Below are 20,038 nucleotides of genomic sequence, written 5' to 3' on the forward strand. Positions count from 1 at the left end.
GCACCTATTTCCAGTGTGAAGGAGCCTGTTAGTAAATGTGCCACGTGGTCTTTAGCGCGACGAAGGCATTTTTGGTGCACCGGTGCCAGTGCCAGAAGCCCTGTGTTTCTGGCTTCCTTCCTAATTCCTGCTGAGATGTCAGAATCTGCTCAGTTTTAGAATCTGTAAAATGGGACTCTATTACTGTGTACCGTGTAATTTCCTTTTGGGGATTTGATTTGCACCAAGAGAATAGTGGTGTGCTTAGAGCAATATTCAAAGCGGTGGTTTAAACCAAAAGGAAATTTTTTTTAATTCTGTAACAAAAAGTTAAAAAGAGACTTGGCAGAAAAATTGTTCTTATTGGGGACTATTAACATTTTAGCTCTTCCCTTTGTATTACTGGTGGCTTTTTTTTTGGCTTTTTTTTTTCCCATTTCATTTGTGACCACCTAAGTGTTTTCTGCTTGGCTCTTCAACACCCAGGTTTTACTGACGTTGGTGGCGAATCCCTATTCCTACACAGACAAAGCATCTGACTTTGTCCAGGAAGCCAGCACACTGCAGGCCGCGGGGACGAAGCAGGAGGCTGATGATGTCAGCATTCCGGTCTCCCACATCGATGGTAGGCGCCACTGCCTCTTGGCTCCTCGGGCTTCTGAAGCTCCAGCCGCCGTGGCAGATCAGTGATGAAAATGAGAATTGCGTTCATATCTTATGCCAAGTGCAGGTGTCCGTTTCTTTGAGTTAAAGATCAGCCTACTCCAGAAATGAAAATTGCCTTCTTTGCTCGTCAAAGGGGGAGTAGGCACAGAGCCTATTTGCTGGGTTATTTTTGTTTGTGTAGTGTTTACTCTGTGCCAGGTGCTGATCCTAGCTCTTTACAGATCTAATTCCTGGAACCACATAAGCCGCCCTAAGTGGCAGATGTCATCATTCTCATTTTATACAGTGATAATGCAGCCGAGGCCCAGAAAGATTAGGGAATTAACTCAAGCTCACACAGCTAGTACATAGCAGACTCAGGATTTGAAATCCAGACCTGGACTCTGGTCTGTGCTGCAGCCCCTGACCCTATTTTGCTTCACCGATTTTGACTCGTTCACCTGAATATCCAGGTTAAGGTTTTGGGGCTTCTTAGGGTCACTTGAGGAAACTTCAGATTATTATCACATGAGCTAAACATCCTGTGTTTCGTCTGGCAGAGATCTTAAGATTTGATAGATGATGTCCTTGTGTGTTTAGAATCAAACTTCATATTAAATCTTTTCCCCCCAGAGATGTTTGGCTTTTATGCCTCCTTTTTTTCTCAGACATTCCCTTATGTATCCCTTCCTGTGGAGCTCTTTGCAGTGGGGTCCTTCGGTGTCTCTGGCCTTAGTTGGACTGTCCTTTTTCTGTCTCAGATGTTCTTGACATGGTGGACGTCCTGGTGGAGGACAGCGAAGGCTTAGATGAGGAAATTGGATTCTTACTGAACGAAGACATGATCCTGCTCACGTTCCCCTTCAGTGCGGTGGTCCCTGCGGCCCTGGAAGCTAGGAATAAGTTGCTCCTTGGGACGGAAAGTGAAACAGGTACCCGTGTATAGTTGGGATATTCTGGGTGCATCCAGCTGGGTCTTTGTGGGGTAGGAGGTGTGATTCCAGAGGCTCTGGGAGTAATTGCTGAGAACCCAAGGTAGCAAGGTTCAGACCCACTGAGTGATAGCCACCTGGCCTTTAGAGCTAAGCATGTTGGGATAAGAATCTAGAGGCTAGTGGACTTCTGGGAAATCGGCCATTTAAGGGATAAGTCCATAATAATGCATTTTTTGTATGGCTGCACAGACACCTGTTGTAACACTGATGTTTTCTCTTCAAAGTTTATTCTTGTCCTCACCATGCTAGGGTGTGAGTCCTTCATACTTGTTGGAAGTTACTGGAACTTAGAGCCAAGGAAATACTCATAGATCACAACGGTGTAATTAGTCAGGGTTGCTCAGGCTTTGCTGCGCTAACAAATAAGGCCCAACTTACAGTGGTTTAATGGGCAAAGGTCTCTCTTTGGACCTTGTCATAGTTCAGTACAGGTGTGGTTGCTCTCTTGGGTGACTGTCCTCAAGGAGGCAGCTCAGGGATCCAGGCCACTCCCATCTTGTAGCTGCACCATCTCAACATACGGCTTCCAAGGTCACTGTGGAAGAGGAAGACGAGCGCGCAGTTAAGCAGAGGCTGTTCTGGCCAGGCCTGGAAGTGGCTGAATCAGCCACATGGTCCCAGCCTGACCACAGGGGGAAGCCCATGTGCCAAGGACCAAGAGATGGGTTAGTGAGCACCAAGCAAGTCTTGGCCCCAGATGGCTTTTGTGTCACTTCTTCTGTGCCTGGGTCTCCACTCCCAGGCCTTGGGAACTGAAGCCTGACTGTGCGTCACACGTTCAGTGAAACGGAGCCTGGTGTGCTGTGCGGTGATAGCCTCTGCCCTCCAGTGTGTTTGTGTGACCCCTTGTGGAAGTGGCGCGTGTTTTTCTGGATCTTGAATACCTGTGGGAATTGGTGATATCGACGGGTCACGGAAGGGTCCCGGCGGGCCACCCACACAAGTCTCATTTCTTTGCAGGAGAGAGCATCGTGGCTTATATGACGGCGGTGCTGACAGACCTCCTCCACACCCAGAGGGACCCGCTGGCTCTGTGTCTGCTGCTTCAGGCTTATGACAAGTTGGAGCCTCCGGTGCCACCCTGCTGCCACCAGCTCTCTCGGTTCCACACGTACTACAGCCGCTGGATCCCAGAGCCAGTCCGCGAGGCCTTGGTGAGCCACGGCGTGACCGCCCCCGTGGAAACCCGACCTTTCCCTGGAAAACCCCGCAACAGCTTCCGTGGGCCGCACCAGCTGTGCCCCAACGGCGTAGTCTTACCACTGTGCAGCCTGCAGGGAGAAACCTGTTAGCCTTGTGCTTTCCCCGGGCGGGAGAGGAAGCCCCGTGGCCTCACTGCTGCTTAGCTGGTGTGACGGGGGCACAGATGGCTCAGTGGTGCAGCAGAATTGCAGTTTCCGCTGGCTGCGGGATTGCCTAGTCACCGTGCCAGCTTTGGGGCGGGAGGGAGGTTGCTTTTTCTGGTCTCCTCACCGAGTGATGTGGCGTGCCTGGGTCCTAGCCTCCTTTAGAGGGCCTCAGCCTGCCCCTGGGCTCCGCGTGCTCCGCTGGGCGAGGGGGCCGCTGGTGGCCCCCGGCAGTCTCCAGTCTGTGAAGACTGGGAAAATGGAAGCAAAGAAAGAATGTTCTTTACGTGGGGGCTGCATACCTGTAACGGGGTCCTGCTCATCTGGCTCCAGCACCAGAGTATATACAAATGTTGGGGGCTGGGGGTGGGAGAGGTTAACTTTGTGGTGTGCCTTTTGTGTATTCATTCACAAGTGTTAGCTGTTTGTGAAAAAGCAGGCGGCTGGGGACCTCTTTGTCTTGTGATAACTTGTGGCAGACGCTTCTGTTGAGGGCACATTTCCCGTTCGTCAGGGCCTGGTACCAAGGGTACTACGTGTAATTCAAGGCATTTAATCCTTACGGCACCTCTGGGAGGAGGGTTAGGACCTGCTGTGCTCATTACACATATGGGGAAACTGAGGCATAGGCATTCCACCACTAGGCAGCAGTGGTGGGGGAGGGGGGGTGGTCAGGATTCGGCTCAGGCAGTCCTGCCCGGCTGCTGCTACCTTCCCCTGCAGGCTCAGCTGTGGTTCAGAATTGGATGTAGCCGTTCAGAGCTTAGCAGGTCAGTGCTGTGTCTCACGGGTACTCGAAGGAAGGTGTCCACTCTCTGGTGGGTAGGTCACAGCAGTGCTTCTCACCCTGGAGGGGACATCGGTCCCCTGGCGGCTTGTTCAGACATGGTCACTGAGCCCCACCCTGAGTGGGTTTGACTAAGCGTGTCCGCGGCAGGCCTGGAGATTGGCCTTTCTCACCCGGTCCCGGGCGACCCTGCTGATTGGTCCAGGGACCCCACCCGGAGACCTGCTGTGTCTCCAGGACTTGTGACCTGGTTTTGTTGGCTTTAGAAAGCAGAGTGTTTGTGGAGATACGATAATAAGAGGCACGTGGGGTCAGTAACGAAGGCAGTTTGGCAGTTATTGTAGAAGAAATTAACAACTTCAGTTTGAGGTAGAGTTCCAGAAATTTCTTTTCATTCTGTCCACTGACTTGTTTTTCTCCCAACAAGATAGTCCGACCAAGGCTCCTGGCAAGGGCCTTTGGAAGGCAAAAAGCTTGCTGAGCTGGCTCCTTTACAGGATTTGCAGTGATTAATCACAGTGACTCCTCAGAGTCAAGTGAGCGCCCCTCATGGCTCCGGCCCGCGGCGTCTGTTCTCGGTGTGTGAGCACCTTCCTGATCCAGTGCCTTCGTGTTCACGCACTCTGGGAACGGATGTGTGACTGAAAACATTGGGCTTAACTTCTTCCTTAAATAAAATGCCGGGCAGTCACATATTTTTAAGTTTGAGGACACAATTGTGAAACATCCCCTTGTCATGAACGCCACCCTGTACCTTTTTTAGCAGACCGTGCACCCTGTTCATCTGTGGTGGTTTTTCTTTCCTTCTGTCCGGGCTTTTGCTGCCTTCCCAAGCCCTTTCAGACGCCGGGCAGTCTCGCCCCCCAGGGTCCTCCGGCCTCCTCCTTCTCCGCCCTGTTGCAGACGGCCTACGAGAGCGAGGGCGCGCTCCTGGACGAGCAGGTTCAGGTGCGGCTGGGGGCCACTCTCCCGAACCTCCCGATGCACCAGGTCCTGCGCTCGGCGAAGCACCTGCTGCTCTACATCAGGAGCACCGTGGAGACCTTCGGCCAGGTGAGCGCTGCCCGCCCCCCCCCCCTCCCCCCCCCGGGCCCACAGCCCCTGCGTGCTCCCACATCTCTGCCTGCAGGGTGGCCGCCTGTCATTCGAGTCCAGACCCAGCGACCGTGTCGATAGAGTATTGGAGTCTCGCCGTCACCCCATTGCACACAAGGGGACTTAGCGATGTGACACACGCAGGGCCACGGAGGTTCCTCCCCGCCCCCGCCGCTTCCCCACAGCTGGGAGCCTGGGCTGCTGGTTCACCGCCCCTCTGTGCCGGGCTGCTCCCCCTCCCGGAGCAGACGTGCAGAGGCGGCTGCGGCACCCGTTTTCTGCGGGCCTCACTTGCAGATTCTGGACCTTCAGCAGGCGCAGACAGCATGGCCGACCTCTGTTGCTGGGGCAGCTGTCAGTGGGGCCAGGGCCCCTCCCACGGCAGACTGGACCGGTGCGCGGCCAGATGCTGCCTCTCTCAGAAGCGTTAGTTTACCAGTTCGTTGGTGAGCTTTCTGTCTCCAGTGTGGTTTACAGAGTTTTAGTTGGCGTTTTCCTCATCTTGGTCAAAATAAACCCGGTTCCTTCATGAAGGTTGAGGGCGCCCTTCTTCCTGAGAAAGGACCTTGAGGTTGTTGGGGTTTCGTAAGGACCGGCCACGCCGGCCTGCCTCCCTCCTCAGTCCTTGTTTCTGGGAACACGGCACCTTCTGGTCGCGGAGGGACTCGGTCACTGTCGCGGCGACTGGGAGCCCTTCCCTGGCCTGAGCTCTCGTGTGTGTGGCTCTCATCCTCACAGCTGGGCCGAAGCGCAGGGCCCCCCGTCCTGCAGCTCCTCCTGGACCTCCTCAGGCGCCTGGTCGTCCACTGTGCGCGGCTGGACGCGCAGAACCGGCAGAAACGCGAGGCCGCCCAGGCCGAATCCGACCTCTTTTTGGACGTGGAGTCCGTGGCCTCGCTGGAGCTGGCCAGCGACAAGGTACCGCTGCCCTCCTTCCGTGGGTCTCCTTCCTGTTAGCCTTCTCCTGTAGAGTCTCGGACCCTGGCTTTCCCTCTGCTTCTGGCCCTAGACAAGTACGTGTTCATCGCAGGTAAACGAGGAAATGCAGCGTAGAGGAGACGCCGCAAGCCATCCGTGACCCCCACACCCACAGATGAGCGTGGTGCCAGTGGGCGTTCCTCTTTCCAGTCGGTTCCCTGCTCCCGCTCCCCCTCCCTGCAACTTGTTTCCCCTCTCCTTACACCGGGAGACGTGAACATCTTGAGAAACCCAGGAGGAATGTTTTTCTTTTGAACAGTTGCAGCCTGTGCCGAATAAAGGCTGGGCAGTGGGTGCGGCTCGTCCCAGCAAATACACGCTGGGAACTTGCAGCTCGGAGAAAGGGCCTTTGTCCTGCTGTTAACCTTGTGCGGCCTCCGTGGGGCTGGGGCCAGGGTGAACCCTTCTCTCTCAGTCTGCATCTCACCTGCAAACAAGTTCCTCATCTCACAGTCTAACGACGGCCTCCTTCTTTTGATCTCCAGGTTGACTTCCCGGGAGGAGGTGGCTGGGGCGGCAGGACCACCTATGAGCCATTTGACAGGGGCAGGGCGGTGCTAACATGAAATCACGCTTTTCTGTTTTTTGTGTGTTTTTTTTTTTTTTAATATTTATTTTATTTTTGAGACAGGGAGAGACAGCATGAACGGGGGAGGGTCAGAGAGAGAGGGAGACACAGAATCTGAAACAGGCTCCAGGCTCTGAGCTGTCAGCACAGAGCCCGATGTGGGGCTCGAACTCATGGACCGCGAGATCATGACCTGAGCCGAAGTCGGCCGCTTAACCGATTGAGCCACCCAGGCGCCCCTATGTTTATTTATTTTTGAGACAGAGAGAGTAGCAGAGTGTGAGCAGGGGAGGGGCAGAGAAAGAGGGAGACACAGAATCCTAAGCAGGCTCCAGGTTCCGAGCGGTCAGCACAGAGCCCGACACGGGGCTTGAACTCACGGACTGCGAGATCATGACCTGAGCCGAAGTCGGATGCTTAACCAACTGAGCCACCCAGGTGCCCCACGCTTTTCCGTTTTTAACGGGCGCAGCTCTGTTGGAAGGTGTGATGGATTCCTCTTTCCTTCCTTGATGAGTGAAGGAGGAAGGACAGCGTCTTCCCGTCCTCGGGGACTGTTGTTGGGACTTTGTTGGCTAGGAACCCTGTTCCGCGAGGCTGCTTACAAAGATCATTCCCTAACCCGGCCAGGTTGCTCACTGCTTTGTGCTCGGTGGTTTAAACCCAGTGCTGGGTCCGAGCGAGTTCCCCAGGGCTCACTCAAGGCTCAGCCTCCTGGAACGTGACCTTTAGTTCCAGACCGTGGTCTTGCAGCTGTGTCCCCATCTGCTGTTCCAGGCGCGGGGTCTCTCCCAAACCGTGATCACGCCGCTCCGGTTGACGGGAGATCCCCACGTCCCCCCAGTCAGATTGATGCTGGAGGGCAGGGCTGCTGAGCGGAGTCCAGATGACTGGCCTTCATCACATTTCGGCTTTCCTACACAGCCCGTCCCCTGTCCAGAGGGACTGGAGAGCAGTTTCGCTGTGCAGTAAATTCACTCAAGCTGAACTCCTCAGACACGTGCCGGTGTGGGTGGGGCCCCCGCCAAGTCACGGTCGAGCCGTCACAGTCGCCCCGGGGAGGGGGTGTGCTGTAGTCGGGTTACAGCTGTGATGGGCTCAGATTGGGGTGCTGCGGGGCACCCCCGAGAAGGGCGTCAGAACTCGGGCCGGGGGATGGGGTGGCTTAGGAATGCTCCTCCCTGCCCTTCATCCTACTCCCCGCTGGCCCTGGGCCGCGAGTGAGGTCTGTGCCTTGTTGCCGTATTTCAGACGCTGGAGGAGGTGCTGGTGGCCATCCTCAGACATCCCACGCTGGAGGGCTGGTACCTGGCCCTGGAGCGACGGGCCCTCCCTCCGCACGCCCTCAGCCCCATCCTCGTGAAGCTCCTGGCGGCCCAGCTCAGTGCGGGGGTCCTGCAGCTGCTGCTGGCGAGCGCCCCGATCCTCCGGAGCATCCGTCAGCTGGGCCTCCTGGCCGGGTACTCGGAGGCCATCACCCGGAGCGTGTTGAACGAGCTGCAGAACAGGAGGGCGGGCCGGGCCACGTCTCGGGCAGAGACCCTCCCGCAGCTGGAGGCCCTGCGGGAGCTGCATCCGTACATGGAGGGCGCCCAGCTCCGTGAGGTCACCCTGGCTTTGCTGAGCCTGCCCGAGGCCCAGCTGGTGGCCCCGGGACCCCTGAAGTCCCCCGGGAAGGAGAGACACCTGAACGCTCTCGGCAAGACCCTGGTCCAGCTGTTGACCCGCAGCCCCCAGGACCAGCTGCAGAGCAGCGAGCTCCTTTGGGCCTCTGAGTTTGTGAAAGGCCTGGGGGCTTTGCTCCCCACGTTGGCCGTGGACGAGCTGGACGCCGTGTTTCTCCACACTCTACGGAGAGAGCCCGTGCTGGTCCCCGTGGTCGGGGTCGACGTGCTGGACTACTGCCTGGCCCGGCGGACGCAGGCGGCCCTGAGCACCGCCGCCCTACTCGTGCGGCTGAGCTCCACCCACCTGCTGCGGTTTGAGCTGTGGTGCGGGCGGCCCGGCTCGGGACTCTGCCTCCAGGAAGGCCTCGACGACTTCCTCCCCCTCGTCCACGTGTACCTCCGCTGCAGGACGTGGGGATGCTTCACACGCCCGGCGGGAGGTACGGGAACCGGTGACGTCGGGCAGCTGGAGGCGTCAAGTCCGAGGATGGGGAGGTGGGAGCGGCAGATCCGTTGCCGCGCCTGGAACGTCCACGTTTAGGCTGTGGTGTAGTTCTGTTGCTCCTTCAGCCGCTGACTGACCTGCCTCTGGACACTGACAAAGCGGGGAGATTCTCGCTCGCCACCCCTCCCCTGTCTGGGCCTGTGGCTTGAGGTGCCGCCCCCACGCTCCTGCCCACCCTGAGCTCCCCACGGGAAGGGGGCCCGGGTGGGTCCAGGAGGGAGCCGCACCGGGGCCAGAGGAGGCGTTCGGGATGGCCGTCCTTGTCCCACCCCGTTGTCCCCCCCCCAAAGCGTCCATGAATTTACCCGGAGTCTGGGCAGCTCGGGCTCAGCCCTTTCGCTCCACCCGTAGTAGAGTTTCAGGCGAGTCAGCGGTTCTTGGTGCACCGCTGCGCACGTGCCTCTCCAGCTCCCGTGTCCTCGAGGCACGAACCCCGAGCAAGTTCAGGGCTTTGGTACTCACGCGCTCGTTACCAGCATCGAGCCAGGCGCTGCGCTCGGGGCCCAGCGTCAGAGCGTTGACTGACCAGGTGACCTGTGTGTTGTGCTGGTCGGCGTCTAACCTGCCGGCCCTTGTGTTTGCCGCTTTGCACGGCATCAGCACTCCCGCGCTGGCCGACATCAAGGTGCGAGCGTGACCTCTCCCCGTCACAAGATGCCTCAGGGTTAGCCACGGGCTCCGTGAGCTGCTGCACGCTAACTCCAGCACAGCGTGGTGTGTGACTGTCCTTTTTGTCTCTGCCTAGTGTCCTCTGCTGTCATTCCCGTCTTGAGGAAAGCTCTGTGGAGGCAGCTACAGACCAGGCTTCTCAGTGCGGATGGGCCCCCAGGGTCTGGGCTGCATCACGAGGTCCTGGCCCAGCTGGTCCCGTTTGCAAGAGCCAAGGACCTTGGTATCCTCATGGACCGTTTGCCTAGCCTGCTTCAGACCCCAGGCAGGCACGAGAGGTATGAAGGCTTAGATTGTCTGACGGCCGTTCCTCTCCCCGCTTCACTTTTCCCTGTAGTTTTTACATAAACTAGTGAGAAATGGCTTCCCTGCTCGTTCGGGGACAAGGCACTTCCTACAAGAAGTCTGCCTCCAGCCATCCTGCCTGGAGCGAGCGCGTCTCCATAAGCGGATGGTTGGTTCTGATTCCCTGAGAGCGGCGGTTCTTATCTAGGGCTGATTTTGCCACCTCCAGGGGACTGTTGCCAACATCTGACTTTTTTTATCATCGTGATGTGAGTGAGGGGTAGTTGCTTCCGGCATCTAGAGGGTGGAGGCCAGGGGTACTGCTAAATACCTTACGCGTAGGACGGTCCCGTCTTCTCCCCCGCGAGAAAGAAGAATGTGGCTCAGGATGTCGGTAGTGCTGACTTTGAGATAGTCTCATTTAGGCGAAGCCCGGACAATGTTACCTTTTTTTCTGGTGCACTGATATTGTTTCCCCTAATTGTAAAAACGCTGGTACCTCTGTGACACTGGAGCAAGGAGGCGGGGCGGCCTGTGATTCCTGTCTTTGGGTGTCGTAGGGGCAGGGGACTCGGGGCACCAGTCCCAGGTGCCCAGTGTGATGGTGGTAACACTTAAGCTGGAGGGATTGAGGCCATCCCTCTGACTTCGTGCCTTTTGTCTGTTGCAGCTGGAGCGTGGCCGACTCCGTGTCTGCAGTCCTGGACGGGTCGGCAGAAGAGCTGCTTGCCTGGAGGAGGACCCTGTTGGCGTCCTGTGTAAAATGGCTGGTCATGTCTTTCAGTGGTGACCAGCAAGGCCAGGACGGCACCCAGGATCAGGAGAGGCAGATGCTGCTGAGATTCAGTGAGCTGTTGGTAGGCGTCTTTCCTTTTCTTAGGGACCCTGGCTACATTTTTAAGGGAAGGAGTGAAATAGACCAAGGTGGACAGGTGGATCCCAGGCTAGGTGGCTTGAATGGAAAGTAGAGGGAGACGAGCCGGGCCGGGCTGTGTCTGGGAGGCAGAGCGGCAGGTGACAGGCAGCCCTGAAACGGTGGGCCTCCTTGTACCAGCCACGGATGTTGGATCTTTTCAGGCACTTTTTTGCTTCTACTGAGATGGTCGTGTGGTCTTATTTTTCGTTTACTCTGTTAAGATGACTTTCATAAATTGATTTCAGTCATTAACCCAACTTTACCAGGATATACGTATATGGTTATAACGTATTACGGCTTTTCCATATTACTGGATTTGACATACTAATGTTTTATTAACAATTTTTTCGTGCATGTTGGGTATTTGTAATTTTATCTTCTAGCAGTGTCTTTCTTTGGTTTTAGGAACAGGTAACACAGCTCTCAGAATGAGTTGGGAAGAATTTCAGTGGGCATAAAAATCTAGATTTTATATATTTTTTAGGCTTTTTGAAAGAGTGGCTTTAGTGTTTTCTGGTATGCATAGGTTTTGATAAGAAATCTGTCATTCTTATCTTTGTTCCCTCCCCTTTAGGATTTTTTTTTATTAGGATTTTTTTTTTAAAGCAATTTGATCATGGTGTACCTTAGTGTAGTTTTCTTTAAGATTTTTATGCTTGAGGTTCATGGAGCTTCTTGGCTCTGTGAGCCCAGGGCTATCATAAAATTTGGAAATATTCAGTTCTTATTTTTGGCCATTATTCCCTCCTGTTGAAGTGTACTTTTTAAAAAAAATTATTTTTTTGGTACAGAAATAATATCCTGAAGTGAAGGCATTATTTCTCAATGCACGGTGTCAAATTGTGTTAAAACTCCTAGAGTCTGTGACCCGTGTTAAAACCCTGCACCCAAAATTTAAAAAGTAATCCTCAGGAAAATAACCCCAAGTGACAGTTGTGTGATAAATGTTTATGGGTCATAGATCAAGCCGTGTGCTTATGTTGTATTAAGAGACCTTGTAACCTGTGTTTCAGTCTTAATTCGTTGTTACAGGTTTATGCATTCGAGGCTCACAGGAGCCCAAATATGGCAGTGCAAGGAGGGAGGAAGGGACATCCCTGATATCTAGAGAGAGCTGAGCGTAGAGGAGGGTGCTGGGCTCCCCCACCACAGGTGAGAGTGGACCCTCCTGTGCGGCCCCATGGTCAGCCCCCCACCCAGCAGGCCGGCTTGATAGCCGATGAAGATTTGTGTTCTTCAGGCATGCCTTCTTCCTCCCCCACCTTTCTTTCTCTCTTCTTTTTCCCTCTTTAATAGATGTAACGTTTTTAGAATGGTTTTAGGTTCACAGCAGTGTTAAGCAGCCAGTACAGAGTTCCCATGTGTTCCCTGCCCCTAGGCACACACAGCCTGCCCCACTGTCAGCACGCCTCACCAGCCCCCCCTTTTAAAAAACAATTTTTTTTTTAACGTTTATTTGTTTTTGAGAGCGTGCGAGCTGGGGACGGGCAGAGAGAGAGGGAGACACAGAATCCAAAGCAGGCTCCAGTTCCAGGCTGTCAGCACAGAGCCAGATGTGGGGTTCTCATGAACCGTGAGATCATGACCTGAGCCAAAGGTGGGTGCTTAACCGACTGAGCCACCCAGACCAGCCCTTTTTGTTTTTGTTTTTTTTTAACTGAGGAATAATTTTCATGTTGTGAAATACGGGCTCTTAAGTAGAGTTTAATGTTGACAAACGTACCTACGATTGTGCCCACACTCCTGCCGAAGCTTTTCATCGTCCCAGAAAGTTCCTTCCCTCGAGAGCATGCACCCCTCTGATTTAACACTGTACCGTACTTGGAGATTTCTCTACGTCAGTGACTGCGGACCTGCATTGGCTCGACTAGCGGTACAAAGGTCTCCCCTGCAGATACGTGCTGTCCTGTCTTTAAGGAGCCGTGTGTGGCCGGACCTGTGTGTGGTGCCGTCATCTAGTACCTTCTGAAATGGAGGACAAAGGGAAAAATAACATGACTGTTAAGAAATTTTTTTCTACTTGTTTCATGATCGTAGACAAGTAGCTCTTGACAGAACTACTAGCAGAAATAAAACAATTAAAAAAATTAAAGTCAGAAGCAACCACATGCTTTTGTAGATTGCTTGGGTGTATTCCGTATTTGCCGAATGACTCTAATTTCTGTATTCTTTAAGTTAATTGAAGGGGCGCCTGGGTGGCTCAGTCAGTTAAGCATCTGACTCTTGTTTCAGCTCATGTCATGATCTCGTCGTGAGTTCAAGCCCTGCGTCGGGCTTGGGACTGACAACACGGAGCCTGCTTGGAATTCTCTCTCTCTCTCTCTCTCTCTCTCTGCCCCCACCCCCACCCTCGCTTTCATACGTGTGTGCACTTGCACGTGCGTGCTCTCTCTCCCTCTTTCAAAATAAACTTAAAAAATATATATGTAAACAAAAACGAAAGGACAGTCTCCCCTGTATATCTCTTGCTTGTTTTATTCACAGAATTCCCTTAATGAAGTGGATCCTGGAGATTGGCAGAAATTTGTGAAGACCGGACTCAAGTAAGACGATTTCATTTTCTCGGTGCGATCCGGTAAGGGTGTGAGTGCACGCCACAGGGCCAGCCTGGGAGCTTGTTGGCACCGTGTCTGTGACGGAACAGGCCCTGTTCCGTTGGCAGAGATAACGAGGTATACTGTGGAGAGGCTGAATGCTTTGCCCGTTGACGTGGAGTCTGCCTCTGTAGATGATGAGAGAAGCGGCCTTGAACAAATGAAATCCTCAGGGCACCTGGGTGGCTCGGCCGGTTAAGCGTCAGACTTTGGCTCAGGTCACGATCTCACGGTCCAGTTCGTGAGTTCGAGCCCCACGTCGGGCTCTGTGCTGACAGCTCAGAGCCCGGAGCCTGCTTCGGATTCTGTGTCATCCTCTCTCTCTCTGCCTCACTCCCGCTCGTGCTTTGTCTTCCTCTCTAAAATAAAGTAAACATTAAAAAATTTTTTTTTTTTTAAATGAAATGTTTTTTTAGAAACCAGAAATGTGCAGAGGATAACACAGCAGCACCCAGATTTAATAAGTACCGACCACTTCCTGTATTTGTCCCGATTTATTCTCTTCCCTCCCCCGAAAGCGTACTTCTGAGGTCAGGCTCTGTCATGGCCGTGACGGTTTTGGTACTTTGGTTGCACGCCGGCAGGTCTCTAAACAGTAATGGTATTACTTAGTTTGCTTAGCATTCTGTACACGTTCACGTTGTGTGTCCTTTGTCTTTTTGGCACCCGAGTGTTTTTGAGTTACCCTTGCTGCTACACAGAGTCCTAAGCCCATTTGCTTATACTGCGGGGTGGGGTACAGAATTCTGTCTTAAGACCACACCACTGTCGATGTAGCCAGTCCCCGGCTGGCGGACGTCTTCCTCCCTCCCTCCCTCCCTCCCTCCCTCCCTCCCGTTCCTGCCCCGAAGGATGCCTTTCTTAGCGCCCTGTGCCGGCTTGTCTCAGGGTGGGGCACTCGCTGTCTGTTAGTGTGGGCACAGCTTCAGTTTCACCAGAATTTTAACGTGCTGTCCAAAGTTTCTGAGCCACCCTAGCATGGTGTTTCCTCACATCCTCACTAGCACTTGATATGGTCAGACTCTAGTTTTTAGCAAGCGGATGACCGTGAAACAGTGTTTTGTTGTACCTGTAATTTTCATTTCCCTGGTTATTCACCAACTTGGAGCAGAGGAAAATACAATACCTGAGAGGAGAGAAAGATGTGAAGGTGGGTTACAGGTTAATGACAGCCATGGATTACCATCACAACATGGTGACATTTTGTTCGGTCTTCAGTTAGTTTGTATTTCTAGAATGCCCACTATATGCTAAGTGATTCTCAACATCATTCACATATGACTAAAAAGCTGCCCTTTTTTAGAGCACGATGCTTTCATTCCTTCAGGGGGTTCTGAGGGATTTAAAACAGAGAGGGCCTCTGAGCCACTGGACGGGCATATTGAGTAGCTGGAAGGATGGAAGGAACAGGGGGAGGTTGACCTGGCAAGGTGGGCTGGGCAGCGAGCATCATCTCTATTCAGGGTTGGCTGTTCCTGGGTCTCCTGACTTTTGAACTAAACAGGAAGTTCGTGTGGTGTTTGCGCTATCAGGAAAATAAATGCACCCCAGCCCTGATTCAGAAGTACCCCCTGTGATGGGTGGGTGGCTGGGGGGGGGTGATAAAGCAAGTATAATGGAGCGACAGCAGTAGAATCGAGATGGGGATATGGATGTGCACCGTAGACTTCCCATCTTTGTGGTGTGTTAGAGATTTTTAAAAAAAAATTTTAACGTTTATTCATTTTTGAGAGACAGAGCAGGAGAAGGGGAGGGGCAGAGAGAGAGGGCGACAGAATGACAAGCAGGCTCCAGGCTCTGAGCTGTCAGCACAGAGCCCGACGTGGGGCTCAAAGCCACAAACTGTGAGATCATGACCTGAGCCGAAGTTGGATGCTTAACCGACTGAGCCACCCAGGCGCCCCTAGAGATGTTTCTTAATAAAACATCAAAAGTTTTTTCTTGTCTCTTGTGAAATGAAACTCCCCTTTATGAAGCTCTTTCCCCCTTTGATTCTTGCCTCCTAGATTTCGGTATCAGGACCACATGTTTTTAAAGGCCCTCCATGCTGCCATACAACGCCTGTACCTTCTGGAAAACCCCGTGTGCACGCAGCTCACCCAGCTTCCGGCGATCCACATGATGCTCACGCAGCATTCTCTGTTTTTGCCGACTCTACTCAAGTCTGAAGAAGAGGAAAACCCAGACAGTCAAGTAAAAGGTGACCCTTCACCCCACCCTCTCATCGCACATAGATTTTATTTCCTAATTTCGTGGAGCTCGCTGTGCACCAGAGTTTAGCACCTGTGTGTTTCCGGAGCTGAGGAGCATTACCAATATGGCATTAGGCTATTTTGTTTCTATCAAATCCAAGCTGAAGCAGTGTTCCCTCTGACTTCGGGTCAAGCAGCAAGCACAGACCTTTCTTCAAAGTCTGTTATTACAGAAGTCACGTTTAAGGTCTTACTGCCATATCGCAGGCCCATGTTATAATCTGGGAAGTAGGGGAAGTTAGATGGGTGTCTGCCCTGGGAGGAATTGTTTGCTTGTATGAGATGCTTTCATGAAAAGATTGAAACTTTCATTGAGGGTGAAGGGTTCGAACGTCCCTGTTAACAGTTCCCTACCAGGAAGGTCTCTGAAAGCCCAGGTTCTGAAGCTTTGCCCCTAGTTCAGTGGCATTTATTTTAGCCCCTGTGACCCTGAGTTTCGTGTAGGCTGTGGGAGAGGTCAGACGAGATGGTGTGAAGGGCTCTGTCCTCTTGAAGCCACGCTCTGCTTAGAGACAACATGCCCAACCAGGAGAAATCACCGTGGGGTCGGTCTGTAATAAAGTGCTAAGCTGACGAAACCATCACCCAGGTTACTGGTGTGGGTAGTAGGAAAAGCAGAAAGGCCCCACCCTTTAGTTAGGCAGGAGTAGGGATGTGTTAGAGATTTTGCTAATGTAACCATGGAGGAAAGTGCTTAGGTTTTAAAATCTTTGGTGGGATGGGGAGTGAAGAGGGTGATGGCGGCTTGTCAAAGACCTGGGAAGAGAGACCATTGTGAAGACGTGTTTTTTTATCTTAAACAAAAGCAAAAGACGATCGAGGCACAGTCCAAAGACCAGTATTGTTCAGAGAAGGATATTCGAGTCACTTAAATGTTCCCTGAAATGCTTCCTCCTCTGCTTTTCTTCTGTGTGCACATCCCCCCGCACTGTTGTGCATTTCAGTGTTCTTTTCTTCCAGAAGCGCTGGTGGATCTGATGTCAGTGGTGGTAAAGCTGTGTCCCTCTGTCTGTGAAAGCAGTCACTTTTCAGTGCTCCTTGGGGCCTATGGCGCCACTCTCAGTGTCCTGGGTAAGGGTGTGAGGAGTGGGTGGTATGGCCAGAGAGTGTGTGGGGACGGGGCGATATGATCGTGCGGTGTGTGGGACCAGGTAGGGAGTGTGTGAGGGGACCAGGCAGGCGATATGACCGGGGAGCGTGTGGGGACTGGGCCATGTGACAAGGAGTGTGAGGTGACCAGGGATTGTGAGGAGACCGGGTGGAATGACCAGGGAGTGAGAGGGGACCAGGCGGTGTGACCAGAGTGTGTGGGGACCAGGCCATGTGACCAGGGAGTGTGAGGGGACAGGACAGGTGGTATAACCAGGGAGAATGAGGGCACCAGGCCATATGAGCAGGGAGTGCATGGGGACCAGACAGTGTTCTAAAGTGGAAGGAGCATGTGAGGGTTTCAGTTTTCTAAATGGACTTTGATTTGACTTCTAGACCAGAAGATTCTGCTTCTCCTCCGGGCGTATGAACAGAACGACCTCAGCCTTGTGAACTTCAGGTGAGCATTGGGCCTGGGGGTGTGAGCAGCAGGCTTTGAAGGGGCCACCCCAAAACTGGGGCTCGTTGCGCACAGCAGGCTCCCCGGATCTTCTCTCATGTGTTTTGGTTTTTTTTTTCTAATTTTTTTTTTATGTTTATTCATATTTTTTGAAAGACAGAGAGAGACCCAGCACAAGCAGGGGTGGGGCGGAGAGGGAGGGGGACACAGAATCCGAAGCAGGCTCCAGGCTCTGAGCTGTCAGCACAGAGCCCGATGCGGGGCTCGAACCCATGAACCGTGAGCTCATGACCTAAGCCAAAGTCAGACGCTTAACCGACTGAGCCACCCAGGCGCCCCTCATACGTTTTTGATTCTCGGGGGAAGGGTGAGATGGATGGGGCTCCCCTAACACACACCGGTTCTCATGAAAACTCGGCCTCATGCTCCAAGGTTCGCCTGTTGGCAGGGCTGCGTTGGTGGGGCCACCCTCCTGACTGTCACAGACCTGCCCCCAAACTCACTTCGAGCTGGAGCATCTAGTTTGGCTGATTTTTCTCACGCTTTACTTCAGATGGGAGTGACTTTGACAAGGCGCTGCTGGGGAGAGGAGTGGGGGGCTGACTGGATGTTAATCCACTCTCCCTGTGTCTCTCGGTGCACACGGGTGCTGGTCTGTCTCTGGACTGTCTCTGTCCCTGTGTGTTTGTCTCATTCTGTGTCTGCCTCTCTGTCTGTCCCTCCCGAGTCCCCAGGGGCTGCGTCCTTGGGCGGCACAGCTTTGGCCTGAGGGGCCAAGATTGGTGCCTTCCCCTGAGGGCCATGCCCCCCTCAGGGTCAAGGTTAACAGGGGACTTTTGTCCAATGAGCTGCTCATGGAAAGCATCTTAGATTCTCTGTGCTGCCCTCACATGGTCTTTTCTCCTTATCATTTAGGGCCCGCTCCCTAACATCTGCTCAGTATGTACATGAAGAAGAGCCTGGTGTGTTAAGGCAGGAAGTGAGTGAACTGGGCCAAGATAAATAGTTCGGGAGGAACTCTGCGGAGGGGAGAAAAAGATAATTTTCATGGTGGAATACTTTTTTTTGAAGTATTCTATGGCATACTTCATATATATATATATTTATTCTCTTTTGAAAGACAGAGGGAGATAGAGGGCGAGCAGGGGAGGGGCAGAGAGAGGGGGAGACACAAAATCCGAAACAGCCTCCACGCTCTGACCTGTCAGCACAAAGCCTGACACAGGGCTCGAACCCATGAACCTGAAGATCATGACCTGAGCCAAAGTTAGACTCAACCGACTGAGCCACCCAGGTGCCCTCCCCCGCTGCCCCCCCCCCTTTTTGATTTAAAGATAAAAGCAGTATTAGCTGAGAAGCCACCCAACCCCCACAGGAGGAAAAACAAAAACAAAAAAAACCCGTTTCTATCTCTTAAGAATGCCCAGGTCATGAATAAACATTCTTTTCCTTCCCCTAACGAACTGGCCTCACCTACTGCTTTGGAATTGGTGCCGCATCACCTGTACCCTTTCTGGAATAAATAAATGGTCCTCGTGTACGTAAGGGAGAGGAGAGCAAAGGGAAGAAAGAGCCGTTTTAGTCTCACTTGGGCCTCAGAACACCTTCTGTCTGCGAGAGTGAAGGAAGTTGAATGGGCTGCTCGAGGAGGACGGGTCAGAGCTGGTTATGGGAGCCGCCAGCTCTCAGCCCAGGAGAGGGGAGGTGGTGCTCGCACAACTCTGTGCGGCGAAGTAACAGAAGAGTCTCCTCAGAGCCAACGTGAATGTCACATCCGTCCCTGGAGGAGCAGGCCCGAGACTAGGGAGCCACACAGGAGCCCTGCGGACGTTCGGCGGACGGATCTCATGCTAGTAAATGGTGCCCGTTCGACGTGCGTATCCAGTCTGTTAGCTGCTTGCCTGTTTACTCACCAGGGAACAGCCTCGAAAAGAAGGTTATTTATTTATGTGTTAAATGTTTGTTTATATTTTGAGAGAGAGAGAGAAAGAGCATGAACAGGGGAGAGGCAGAGGGAGAGAGAGAACCCCAAGCAGGCTCCACACTGTCACTGCAGAGCCCGACTTAGGGCTCAAACTCACGAGGGACCATGAGAACAAGACCTGAGCCAAAATAAAGAGTCAAGACACTCAACCAATGAAGTCACCCAGGCGCCCCAGACTATTTTTTGACTTGAATGACTGTCGTTGATCTGCACAGAAATGAGCGTGTATCGAGAATTCAAAGATAGGTTCATTGAGCCCTTGCCAGGGCTGGGTGCTGGGTCAGCGCTGTTGAGAATACCTAGAGGAGTAAGACACAGTCTTGCTGTCTGTTGAGGGGGTCAGATTGTTGTAAGTGTAACTCCTTTTGATTGGCCTTTGGTGGTGAAGGCCGGCGGTCATGGAACCAGGGAATGCTTCGTGACAGGGTTGGCATTGGAGGGATTTGATGCAGCTGAAGTTGGTGGCGGAGCCTGGGGACACCATGTGGAGGGAACAGTGTCTCAATGGCTGTGAGTCGGGAAAGTCATACATTTCTGGGCACGGTGAGGTCAGCTTCTGTGCATCACAGGATATGTGTAGGGACAAGGTGGTGGGAAAGCTAGACAGGCTGGTTGGTAAGGGTTTTAAATATCAGACTGAAATAATATCATTTCCATCCAGGCAACGAGATAGCTGATAGACATTTTGGGACAGAGACATGGCCCTCCTCTGAGCTGGGCTTTCAGGGAGCATCCTCTAGCAGTGGGGAGGTGGGGAGGAGGTAGTGGGGAGGGAGGGAGGAGGAAGGCGAGGTGGTTTCTTGGGGGCAGCTGTAATGGGTGTTGGTGGCATAAAAGGTCGAGGTGTTTATATAAAAGACTCGAGGCAGGGACGACCAGAAGGCTGTTCGTGCAGACCTGCTCTACTCGCGGCCACCTGTGAACAGGAGAGGGTTTGAATCGGTAAAGCGTCATCAGGCAGCCAGGATTCTGCTGCTGTGATCAAGGAAGGACTCGAGCCAGACCCCCCCCCAGTTCTGCCTTCCAGCTGTGCCACTAACCCGCTGGGCAATTGACTAGCTGAGCCACTTTCTTAACCCTCTTGGTGTCTCTTCCCCCGTTTGCAAAATGGGAGTAGCAACAGTACCTACCTTATGGGGTTGTTACACAGATAAGCGAATTAATGGGTGTGGGGGCTTTAGAGTAAGTGGCACATCATAAGCTCCATACAGGTGTCATTGTCCC

General features: G+C 53.2%; 1 protein-coding gene across 5 annotated transcripts in view; it reads left to right on the top strand.

Moving 5' to 3' along the window:
* Nucleotides 1–20,038, top strand: part of URB1 (URB1 ribosome biogenesis factor) — an 84,340-nt gene that overhangs the window by 33,198 nt on the left and 31,104 nt on the right. For all 5 annotated transcript variants that reach the window (XR_009612476.3, XR_009612477.3, XM_060640381.3 and 2 more), the window contains 12 exons: nt 466–604; nt 1,386–1,556; nt 2,580–2,773; nt 4,587–4,805; nt 5,586–5,765; nt 7,645–8,500; nt 9,311–9,512; nt 10,190–10,376; nt 12,920–12,978; nt 15,036–15,229; nt 16,242–16,352; nt 16,767–16,830. Coding sequence is in view for 3 of the 5 variants with exons in the window: in XM_060640381.3 (XP_060496364.3) it covers nt 466–604; nt 1,386–1,556; nt 2,580–2,773; nt 4,587–4,805; nt 5,586–5,765; nt 7,645–8,500; nt 9,311–9,512; nt 10,190–10,376; nt 12,920–12,978; nt 15,036–15,229; nt 16,242–16,352; nt 16,767–16,830 (2,576 nt within the window). In the remaining 2 variants the exon portion in view is untranslated. The remainder of the gene's footprint in view (nt 1–465; nt 605–1,385; nt 1,557–2,579; nt 2,774–4,586; nt 4,806–5,585; nt 5,766–7,644; nt 8,501–9,310; nt 9,513–10,189; nt 10,377–12,919; nt 12,979–15,035; nt 15,230–16,241; nt 16,353–16,766; nt 16,831–20,038) is intronic.

This window comes from Panthera onca, chromosome C2 (genome assembly GCF_046562875.1).
Source record: "Panthera onca isolate mPanOnc1 chromosome C2, mPanOnc1 haplotype 2, whole genome shotgun sequence".
NCBI lineage: Eukaryota > Metazoa > Chordata > Mammalia > Carnivora > Felidae > Panthera > Panthera onca.